Here is an 11,993-nt window from a genome sequence, read left to right as displayed (position 1 = left end):
GGTATTTTCGTGCTGGCTTGACAAACAAAAAGATGTTCGAAAAATTGTATGAGGCAAAACCAAAGACGGTCGGACAGATGATGGATGTTGTCAACGCTCAAGCTGACCTGAAGGAAGCATCCAAAGTCCAATTCCAGAGACACCACCTGGCCGATAATTACAATCAGCCACTCCACAACAAGCCCCGAGCATGTCCAGAACATTGATTTCGAAAAAGGGCCCTGGAGGTCTACAGTGCTGAAGGTGATCCGACCAGGCAGAGCACTCTCAACCGAGAAGAACTCGATGGAACCCTCACTAGTCCGTGCCCTTTCCACAAGGATGCCCGTCATACTCTATGAGACTGCATGGATTTGAAAAAAGAGCTTAGTGCTTCGGTGTCATATAAATGACCTCGCCGCAACGACTATCGTCGGGACAACAAGCACGACTACCGTAGTCGTGATGGGGATCATCAGCAAGACAATCATGACAACCACCATGATGATGAACATGATGACTGCAATAGTAGACGTGATGACCATGTCAGTAGAGAAGAGTGCCGCGACCAGCAGTAGCTAGGCGCCCAGCAGCCCAACGCTGACCAAAACAAAGATTTCCAATGGCTTGAATGCCAAGTCAACATCATTGTAGGCGGCCGCAACGCCTTTTGCAGCAATCGCCTGCAGAAGCTTCATCAGCGAGAGGTCCACTTCGTCTTAGTTTAGCCAGTCCAGTATCTGCACTTGTCTGAGTAGACCATAATTTTCTCCAGGCAAGATCACTGGGTCCATATCCCAGATCCTGGGTCCTACCCAATTGGTGGTTTGCCTGACCATAGATCGGGCCGTACTTCCAAAGGTGCTAATTGACGGTGGAAGCGGCCTGAACATCATTTTCACTGAGACATTGAAGCGTATGGATTTTCATTTCAAGCGGCTCCAGCCTTGCGAAGAACCCTTCTATGGCATTGTTCCTGGAAAAGGATCCTACCAACTCAGCCGAGTTGTTTTACCAGTCACCTTTGGCACACAGGCCAATTATCGCACTGAGTATCTTACATTTGAGGTGGCTAACTTCAAGACCTCCTACCATGCTATCTTTGGTAGGCCAATGCTGGCAAGGTTCATGGCAATTCCCTACCATACCTATCTTGTCCTCAAGATGCTAGCCCCAAATGGAGTTTTTTCCATCTACGGTGATGTGGAAACTTCATACAAATGCGATACTAAGGCAGTCCAACTCGCAGAAGCCCTTGAGCTATCAGCTATGACCAGCTTCATGGTCGCTGAGTCCCAGAAGATAAGCACGGATCAGCTAACGATTCCTAAGAAAGAGTCGACCTCCACAGCTCTTCATCCCGACCCCAGGGTCAAGAAGATTTGCCTTAGCCTTGAGGACCCGACCAAGATGGATCTGATCGGTGCCGACCTCTCAGAAAAATAGGAACTTGCACTCACCTGTTTCCTGCGGGACAATTTGGACATATTCGCATGGAGGCCATTAGATATGCCCAGTGTCCCCAGGGAGCTGGCTGAGCACTCCTTAGACTTGAGCAAGACTGCTCGTCCGGCCAAGCAGAAACTGCATCGTTTCACCCAAGATCGCAAGGAGGCCATTAGGGTAGAAGTAAATAAGCTCCTAGCTGCCAGAATCATCCATGAATGTAAGCATCCCAACTGGTTAGCAAACCCAGTCCTTGTAAGAAAGAGAACCGGTGACTAGAGAATGTACATTGATTATACCGACCTGAACAAGCACTGCCCTAAGGACCCCTTCCCTCTTCCACATATGAACCAAGTTGTAGACTCTACTACAAGAGCATCTTGCTCTGCTTCCTCGATTGCTACTTGGGTTATCACCAGATTGCCCTCAAACCAGGCGACCAAGACATGACAGCGTTCATAATGCCCTTTGGTATATACTGCTACAACACCATGACCTTCAGGTTGAAAAATACCGGTGGCACCTACCAGAAGCCTATCCAGGGTTGCCTCGCAACTCAACTCGATAGAAACATCAAGGCCTATGTTGATGATGTGATCATCAAAACCAAAGATGAGGAAAGCTTCATAGCCGACCTTGAGGAAACCTTCAACAGCCTCCGGGTTTACCGCTGGAAACTCAACCTCGGCAAATGCATCTTCGGTGTCCCATCTAGCAAACTCCTGGGCTTCATGGTCAGCCAATGTGGCATCGAGGCCAACCCTGTCAAAGTATATGCAATCAGAAACATGGCAAAGCCGTCCAACAAGAAAGACATCATGAAGCTCACCGGAATGATGGTAGCCCTTAGTCACTTCATCAGCAAACTTGGAGAAAAAGGCCTGCCCTTCATCAAGCTCCTCAAAACGGTGGATAAATTTGTGTGGGACAACGAGACCATCAAAGCACTCGAAGAGCTCAAAGCCTTACTCACCACACCCCCAGTCATGATCGCCCCGGCCGACCAGGAGACACTCTACCGCTACATCTCTGCAACAACACATGTGGTCAGCACAGTGCTAGTCGTCGATTGACAAGAACTCGACCACACTTATGTAGTATGGCGACCAGTGTACTACGTTAGGGAAGTCCTCAGCAACTCCAAGACTCGCTACACCCAAGTGCAGAAACTGCTCTACGCAGTGTTAATCTTCAAGAAAGATGCGTCATTACTTCCAGGCACACAAAATCTGTGTGGTCTTCTCATTTACCATTTGTGAAATCTTGCATAACAGGGGCGTGAACGGCTGAGTTGTCAAGTGATCCGTGGAACTCGGTGAATTTTACCTTGAGTCCCACCCGCGTCATGCGATCAAGTCTCAGATTTTGGCAGATTTTGTGGCGGAGTGGACAGAAATCCAAAAACTACCTTCCCTAGAGAGCCGGTGCGGGAGTGCACTTCATATCTCCCAAAGGTGAACAACTCAAGTATGTGCTCCAAATCCACTACAAGGCTACCAACAACAGCACTGAGTACGAAGCTCTCATCCACGGACTTTGCATAGTCGTTTCCCTTGGTATCAAGTGTATTCTCGCTTATGGCGATTCAAAGGTCATCATAGAGCAGGTCAACAAGAATTGGGACTGCACCAAGGACTCTATGAACGCTTACTGTGTAGAAATCTGCAAGCTTGAAGCTCACTATGATGGCCTCAAGTTCCATCACGTCCCCAGGGACCATAATGTGGCCGCTAACATCCTGTCCAAACTCAGCTCTAAGCACGCGCAAATTCCAGCTGGTGTATTCATTTAGGACCTCCGGAAACCCTCCATCAAAATCCTGGATCTCGACCAGGCTAGTAATGATAGTGCTCAGGCTCCAGCCAACCTAAAATCCACTGAAGTCATGATGATTAAGGTAGAAGAAGATTGGCGTGTCCCGTTCATAGCCTTGATCACCGACCAAATGGTGCCAGAAGACAAAATAGAGCATTAAAAATTAGCTCGGCGCAGTACAAACTACGTCGTCATCGGCAAAGAGCTCTACAGAAAAGCCACATCTACAGGCATACTAATGAAATGCATCGTACACAGCGAAGACATTGAACTATTGCATGAAATCCACTCAGGAACATGCGGCAACCACACTGCCTCAGGCACATTGGTCAGCAAAGCTTTCTGCTCTGGTTTTTACTAGCCCATAGCAGTAACCGATGCAAAGGAGCTCGGCAAGCATTGCAAAGGGTGTCAATTTTTCTCCAAGTAGCAGCATCTTCCAACTTAGGCCCTACGTAATATCCCTCCATCATGGCCTTTTGCATGCTGGGGGCTGGACATGGTCGAACCCTTCAAAACTGCCTTGGGTGGCTATACATACATTTTCGTGGCAGTCGACAAGTTTACAAAATGGATTGAGGTGAAGCCCGTCACCAACATCGAGTCAGCTAAAGCAGCTCAATTTGTGGAAGAAACTATGCATCATTTTGGCGTGCCCAACAGAATCATAACTGACCTTGGCGCGCAATTCATAAGTGCCAAGTTCTAGGATTTTCCCCAAGATAACCTCATCGACGTGTACTACTCTTAAGCAGCGCACCCACGCTGCAACGGCCAAGTTGAGCATGTTAATGGGATGGTCCTCCAGTCCCTCAAGTCACGCATCTTCGACAATGTTTCCAAATATGCTACCAAATGGTTGCGTGAGCTCCCCCACGTCATCTGGGGTCTGCGAACTTAGAAAAGTCGGGCCACTGGCTACACTCCCTTCTTCATGGTATATGTCTCTGAAGCTATCTTGCCATCCGATGTGGCCTTTGGCACCCCACGCATTCAATATTATGAAGAAAGCGAGGTAGAAAGAAGTTGGAAAGTTGACATTTTAGTGTCGAAGAACATCATGTAGCAGCTCTCCTCCAGCATGCACGCCATGAACAGCAGATACGGTGTTACCACGATCGCAACATCAAGGAACGGTATTTTTAACGTAGGTGACTTGGTGCTTCACCAAGTACAGTCCACCAAGGACATGCGCAAATTAGCCGCCCCTTGGGAGGGCCCCTTTATTGTCAAAGAAGTACCAACTAGGCACCTACCGACTACAATGGGAGGACAAATTTGGCATCCCGAACCCATGGAACATTGAACATCTACAACGATTCTATCCTTAGAATATACAGTTATGTACTATGTTTCTCTTTTCATACTAAATAAATAAGTACCTCTGTGGTTCCTTCTTTTTGCGTACCTACTGCCTAACTGCTTTTTCCTTTTCTGAGCTACGCCATACGCTCAGGGGCTGCCCGACCTGTTCAGCAGCCTGCTTACACTCAAACTCGAGGGCTTCCCCTCGCCAACCCCTTGGTCATAACTTTTTTTTCCTCCCCCTCTTAAGGATATACGAATAACATGTGTGGTCGACGTCCTAGCTAGCGAAACCTAGACAACCTTGTGTTTACCCCTCCTACAAACTTGAGATCCACTCTTAGCGGGAGCTGGTCAGGTAAGGCTAGGTGCTTAACGGCTATAGGCCACAAACACACTCCATCCTGTTGTATGTGCCAAAGGAGGGATGGAATTTTTCATTTATCGAGACATAAATAGATGCATTTCATTCAAGCATAGCACAAAAGCAGTTTAATACATCTCAATATTTCCTCCTACAGGTCAAGATCATTTACAATGGCCTCTGCCATATCATGGTACTGCTCGGCCACCTATGGAATTTTGTCTTCTTCAAAGTCAGCAGCAATACCACTTGTGACTTGCTGAAAAGGTGTGGTCAGGAAGTGCGAAACCAACAACGCAAAAGTGGTTTTAAGACACTCCACGACAGTATCCTTTAGCAGCTTCTTCAGAAGGTCCGGCGCAGCTTTGAGGCGATCAAGAAGAGGTGTAGGCCTGATCGGGTCGGCGTCTGCTTGAATCATATCTATCACATAACCGGTATACTTTTGAAGTTCCTCCAACTCAAATTCTAACCCAGCAATCACATTTTGGTCATTCTGGAGATTACCTACAGCTTCCTCTAAGCAGCGCTCGAGGTCCCTATGTGCATTGGCCTCATAGACCAGCTTCTGGGATACTGTATACTCACGCTTCACTATTGCGTTGTGCTGCTCTTGGAGGCGCACGTTGGAGTCTTCACACTCCTTGAGATACGGCTGCAGCCTTGCCTCTCTACTCTTCGAATCTGCTCGGGCAACCAAATTTGCATTAGTGCATTGAGAAGTGAAGAACAACATGGTTTTGCAGATTGGCCAAACTTGCTTGCCAGCTCCGAGTTGATAATTTCCTTCTCAGCAACAAAGCTAGCCTGGCAACGTGCTCTCGCGTCCTCGCTCTCCCTAAGGCTCCGCTTCAACTTAGCAATCTATGCCATGGAGTCTACAAACAAACAGAAATAGAACCAGCACCAAAGATTGAAAAATCAATAGCCTATTTAAAGACAGGCCAGCGCATTGCACCTTCATGATTGCATCATGCACTGCCACCTCAATGTCCTGGTGAGCTTGCAGATTTCGGAAATCCGTCTTCGCCTTCTCGAGCTCCACTTCCAAATGCGATGCCCTCTCACGAAAGCAATCACAATGAAAGATCACTTCCTTCCTCTTTTGAGCATGCTCAACCAGTCCCTATTCTAATCCATACAACCAGAGCTCCACAGAAGAAATTGAACATCAAGCACAAACACAAAAAGTTGGTCGGCATACTTACACGAAGATACTCAGTAATCTTGGCCCTTACCTCCTGCAGCCTAGAAAGAGCCTTCCTATCCTTCCTATCATCCTCTTCAACCTCAGCATCGGTGTAAGTGGTGGCGTTAGGTTCGTGGGCCTGGTGCGAAGAGGGCGCATCATCTCTAGGTGGATCATCCTGTTGACAATTGGCCTTGGTGCCCTCCTCAGCCTCGTCCTCCACCACCACGTCCTCTGGCACCACCTGCCTAACCTCAACATCCTCCTGTGTCGCGTCCTCAACCTCGATGTTCCCTCAGACCTCATCATCAACCTCAACACCTTCGCCCCTGGCCGAGTCCTAAACTTCTGCCTCTTCCTCCGACTCCCTCGTAATTCAGGGGCTGGCCATGCTGTCATGAGTGGCCTTGGTGCCGACCTAACTGTGCTACACCACAAGACTTGGTGTGGCCTCTTCTGTCTAGCTGCCCCTGCCAGTCCCGACCTCAGTGGTCGGCAACTCCTCAGTAGCGTGACTAGTAGTGGCCTCAGTTTGGGAAGAGCACCTGTTTAGATGGGTGCTGTTGTCATCTACCACAACGCCGACCAACATCGTCATCATCACAGCACAAAATAAAAGCAATAATTAGACCACCGCAGCAAGTTCAAACATCACATAACTATAGAACAACTTACATAGTGCCCTTCGTCAAGCGCAACTTTAGGCGCAATTCTCGTGGTGGAGCAGGAGCATCGCCACTGGATTTGCCCCGCATCCTCTCCTTTAGCACCTCCTTAAGGTGCGCCACGTTAGCCTCAATCGTTCCCTCGAGTTCTAGCTCCACCTCCTGCATAGCCGGGCTTGCCGTATCGGTACCGGCCTCACCACCTGACCTGGAAGTAATAATAGTAGTCGGCACGGCCTTCTTCCGGTCGGCTGACTTCTTCTTCCTCCCGACTGGCTCAGATGCCTTGGATAGGGGCCGCTTCTGAGTTGTCCGCCACACCTCCTAACCTGCACCTTGGTCCTCGTCGGCTGCGCTATCACAGACCTAGAGAGGAGTCCAACTCAAATGCAAGGCTAGGTGGCGGTGCAACTGGCACATCAACTGGCATGACTTTGGGCGGCGTCGCCTGAGCCTCGACAGGCAACTGCGGAGGGTAGAAATATACACAGGGGTCACTCTAAATCAAAAATGGCCTCAAATCAGAAAAATTGCAAATTAGGAGCTCATCTCATCTAAGCGAAAATGAATGCAGACTCACCGGGGAAGGCGATGGATTTTTAAGAGAAAAGGCCATAGGGCGCCCATGTTGTGGATTTCTCCCTTCAACAACCCACCCAACCGGTGGAAAATCTTCTCAATACACACAGAGTTAGCAACCTCCCGAGTTGGATCACTGTGCCCTAGGTACTCGAACAACGGATGCACTCAGTTCTTGATCGGCTGAGTGGCCCTTTAGTAGAAGTTGATCCTGATCGCCACAAGCATCAATCCTCATGCCTTGAGGGCAGCAATCCTCGCCAGCAACTTGTTCACCTAAACCAGCTCCGCTAGGGACGCCTAATCCTACCACTCGAACATCGAGACAGGACCAAACCCTGTGCATGGTGGCAACTCAGGCTTTTGATTAGCAATCAGAAACCACTCGGCATGCCACCCCTTGTGGGACTCCTTCAACTGAAGGTTAAAATACTCGTGCATCCTCTTGGGGTGCAAAGAAAACCCAGCCCCACCTATAACCCTATCCTTCCTACCCTTGGTATTGACAGGCTTAAGTTGGTACAGATACCACCACATATTGAAGTCGGAGGGGGGGATGCCTAAATATGCCTCACACAAATGAATAAAAAATAGCAACATCTAAGATCAAGTTAGGATTGAGGTGTACCAACTTGATCTTGTAGTAATGTAGGAGCCTGCAGAAGAAATCTCCAGTCAGGATCCCAAACCTGCACTTGAAGAATGGGGTGAAGACCACCACTTCTCCATGTCCTCGGATGGAAACTCCTGACCGTCGGTGGCCTGCCACTCGAGCAGCTCCTACGGGCTGAGGAGCCCGCGGTTGACGAGGGCTTGAATCTGCTCTTGCGTCATCACGCTCTTCATCCACACCAAGGAAGGCCTGGGAGCATTATGCTGCGCCATTGTTGTGCGAAATCACATATTGAATCTAAAATGCACTAGGGTTTCTAGCGCATAAAAAGGCGCGCAGACTCAGGTAGCAGCGGCATAGCAGCTCAAATGATAGCGGCAATGCGTGCGGGAATGCGGTGGCGCAACCTAGGGTTTGTAAAGGCAAAGGTGGAGCACTCAGTGAACTCTAGGTGCACAATGCTACGAGAGATTGAAGAAGTGAAAGGCAACGGTCCGCGACCATGGCGCTTTGAAAAGAGATAACGGCACCAATTGTAGACAGAAATCGCGAGCCCCGTCGTTAGCACTATGCAGGTGCGTGGGGTGCAATCTGCGGCACCTTCCGTTAAACACCATGTGCGCCTGATGAGTTTTCCGGGATCTTTGCTATAGAACGCCTCCGAGGCACTATCATCATCCACCCTCAGGGACAAATACCTAATTCTACTTAGCACGCCTCCGCGGCCCTGGCCTGTCCTCTCCTCGGGGGCTGGGCGCCTAATTCTACTCGGCGCACCTCCGCGGCCCCGGCCAGTCCTCTCCTCATGGGCTGGGCGCCTAATTCTACTCGGTGCGCTTCCGCGGCCCCCACCAATCCTATCCTCGGGGGCTGGGCACCTAATTCTACTCAGTGCGCCTCCGTGGCCCTAGCGAGTCCTCTCCTCGGGGGCTGGGTGCCTAATTCTACTTGGCTCACCTTCGTGGCCCCCGCTAGTCCTCTCCTCGGGGGCTAGGCACCTAATTCTACTCGGCATGCCTCCATGGCCTTCGCCAGTCCTCCCCTTGAGGGTTGGGCACCTAATTCTACTTGGCGCACCTCCATGGCCTTTGCCAGTCCTCTCGTTGGGGGCTGGGTGCCTAATTGTACTCCGCACGCCTCTGTGGCCTTCGCCAGTCCTCTCCTCGGGGGCTGGGCACCTAATTCTACTCCGTGCACCTCTGTGGCCTTTGCCAGTCCTCTCCTCAGGAGCTAGGTGCTTTATTTTACTTGACGTGCCTCTGTGGCCCTCACCAGTCCTCCCATAAGGGGTTGAGCGCCTAATTCTACTCAGCACGCTTTCGTGTCATTCGCTAATCCTCTCCTTGTAGGCTCGGCACCTAATTCTACTCGGCGCGCCTCCGTGGCCCTTGCCAGTCCTCCCATCAGGGGCTGGACGCCTAATTCTACTTAGCACGCCTCCACAGCCCTTCGCCAGTCCTCTCCTCAGGGGCTGGGTGCCTAATTTTACTCGGCGGGCCTCCGTGGCCTTCGCCAGTCCTCTCCTCAGGGGCTGGGTGCCTAAAATCTACTCGGCTAGCCTCCACAGCGCAAGAAACCAGGGGACAAAACATTCCTCCATGGCCTCATGAACACAAAAAATAGATACGAAGAGAAGCTCTCATCGAGCTAAAATCAAATCCCCAGCATTACATGACACAAAGCATGTGTGACAACTCCAGGATAGACGACAGCCTAGGATAAGAAGCTACAATGTAGAAGAAGAAAAAAGTGCAATACAAGAAAGCTGGGCTTAAGGCCTTCCTTAGCGGTGTCCTGGACCATGTCCGGAGCACATGATGCTCCTTCCTCACAAGGACTCTTCTAGCATCGTGACCTCCCAACTCGATCGCAGAGACTATAGAGGAAAGGAGCACCTGGACTTTCTTCACAAGAATTCTTCTGAAATCAGGAACATTGATGGAAACTACCTCTATCAAACACTACAAGCTTCAAGCCAACAAACTCTATAACTCAAGTCATGAACATCCAAGATACAGAGTAGCTCTATTTATAGCCAAGCAGCCGACTACCCTCCAAGATGCTACGGTAAGCGCGTGTGGACGCACGATAGAGCCCTTTCACACCAGCATGCCGCTGTAGTATTCATGTGGTGCCCGGCCTTATCTTCAAGGTATTGATGAACAGTCCGCCATGTAGCTTTCCTCGCGAAACAATACTCCCGTGCACATGCTCTAGCAACAAAAGAATCCCCGTACAGATACAATGATGAAGCAAAGTCCCCATGCAAGTATTTTCATGCTGCTCCACTGATAAAGCCTTTTTGTTGTTTACCCATCATTGCTTCAACATTTATCTCCAAGTGACTTGGGCGCAGATTTCTGGTCAGCATGCTCCCATGGCTATACCTAGACACTAAAGATTGCTTCACAGAGACAACTACCTTTTTGACCATTGCACCAATTATACTAATCGCTTCAATGCTCGGGGGCTACTCCCATGGAGTGCGTCTTGCGACGCCCTCCATAACCTTCTCTTCGATTTGTCGAATGACGACCTCCTTCAAACTCGGTACTCATCTTCGCTCTGCATGTTGGCTCTGCGTTTGCTCAGATTTTCTTCTTTTTTGAGCACTGCGCAGCCTCTCCGACACCTTGACGCCATCGCAACTTCAGCCAACCTTATTCCAAGCTTCGCTGTGACGACGTCAAGTTCCTGTTCGCCTACACATTGCTCGGAGGATTGAGGGATATGGGTACCCCACCAGTCCCCACTGACCAGTATACAGGTCGGACCTAATAAGTGGGCCTATCCGACTAGGACGTGCGGGCTGAGGACTCGAAGTTACTTGGAGTACACGTCGAGGCAACTAGATGGTTCAAATCTACCCGGACTTCGTCGGACGTGTATTGTAGTCTAACTTAGATTGCTTTCCATGTAAAGAGCGAGTAGATTAGATTGAAACCAACTTGTAACCCTTGGTTGTCGGACTATATAAGGTGGCCAAGGACACCCCCCGGGGACATCGACTCTCATACCAAGCAATACAATCCACGCATACAAGATGTAGGGTATTACTCTTTGGAGGCCCTAACCTGTGTAAAACCCTCACGTTCCTTCATGTTCTTGTTATTACCATCAAGTTCTTAATTTCATGACCGCCCTCACCTACGAATCAACCAGCTGGGTAACCCCCTAGTGGACTGCTGGATCCATAACTCCGACAATCGGCGACGTGAGGTACATAAGATGATGATGCTTTCAGTACGATAAATTTAAGATACCTTCTTTTGATGGTAAATATGATCCTGATGCATACATTACTTGGGAGATTGTTGTTGATCAAAAGTTTGCATGTCATGAATTTCCTAAGAATACACATGTTAGGGCTGCTACTAGTGAATTCACTAATTTTGCTTCTGCTTGGTGGATAGAACATGGCAAGAAAAATCCTAATAACATGCCACAAACTTGGGATGCTTTGAAACGGGTCATGTAGGCTAGATTTGTTCATTCTTACTGTGCACGTGATCTGTTAAATAAGTTGTAACAAATGAGATTACAAACGGGTCAGGAATTACAAATGGGTATGTTACGTTATAATTTAGTGGAGGGTGACGAACCTGCTTATAAAGATTATAATAATGTAACTCGTTTGTTTCGTCTTGCTTGTAAAGCTGGAAGGGAAGTGCAGGGACGATGTGCTAGCACAAAGTCTAACATTTGTGCAGGAAAATCTACATCATGGAAGCCACTGATGACTACTTCCCTGACCAGACGTGCACCTCCACCCACTCCCCCACCAAGTCGACCAGCACCAATGCCTTCGTCCAACGACAGGCAATGTGGTCCTCCCACAAATTCAACAACCAAGACTGCCCAGAAGGTAGCCACAAGTGCCTCTTCGGTTGCATCTATGGGTAGAACAAGAGATGTCCAGTGCCATCGATGCAAGGGCTTTGGACACGTGCAGCGTGACTGTCCTAGCAAGCGTGTTTTGGTGGTCAAAGAAGATGGTTGGTATTCCTCTGTTAGTGATTTTGATGAAGATACACTCGC

At 49.2% G+C, this 11,993-nt stretch overlaps 1 protein-coding gene across 1 annotated transcript; it reads right to left on the bottom strand.

Annotated features, from left to right (window-relative positions):
* Positions 1 to 5,117: 5,117 nt before the first annotated feature.
* Positions 5,118 to 8,227, bottom strand: LOC106804462 (uncharacterized protein MCAP_0864-like). Its single transcript, XM_014805628.1, has 6 exons — positions 8,127 to 8,227; positions 7,971 to 8,031; positions 6,148 to 6,381; positions 5,868 to 6,035; positions 5,671 to 5,773; positions 5,118 to 5,593 (listed from the first exon to the last, which is right to left on the bottom strand). Exons 1-6 carry the CDS (start codon positions 8,225 to 8,227, stop codon positions 5,118 to 5,120), a joined length of 1,143 nt encoding a protein of 380 aa, XP_014661114.1.
* Between the last annotated feature and the right edge of the window lie 3,766 nt (positions 8,228 to 11,993).

The sequence above is a fragment of the Setaria italica genome, chromosome VIII (genome assembly GCF_000263155.2).
Source record: "Setaria italica strain Yugu1 chromosome VIII, Setaria_italica_v2.0, whole genome shotgun sequence".
Classification (NCBI taxonomy): domain Eukaryota; kingdom Viridiplantae; phylum Streptophyta; class Magnoliopsida; order Poales; family Poaceae; genus Setaria; species Setaria italica.
This window is presented reverse-complemented; position numbering and strand designations above follow the sequence as displayed.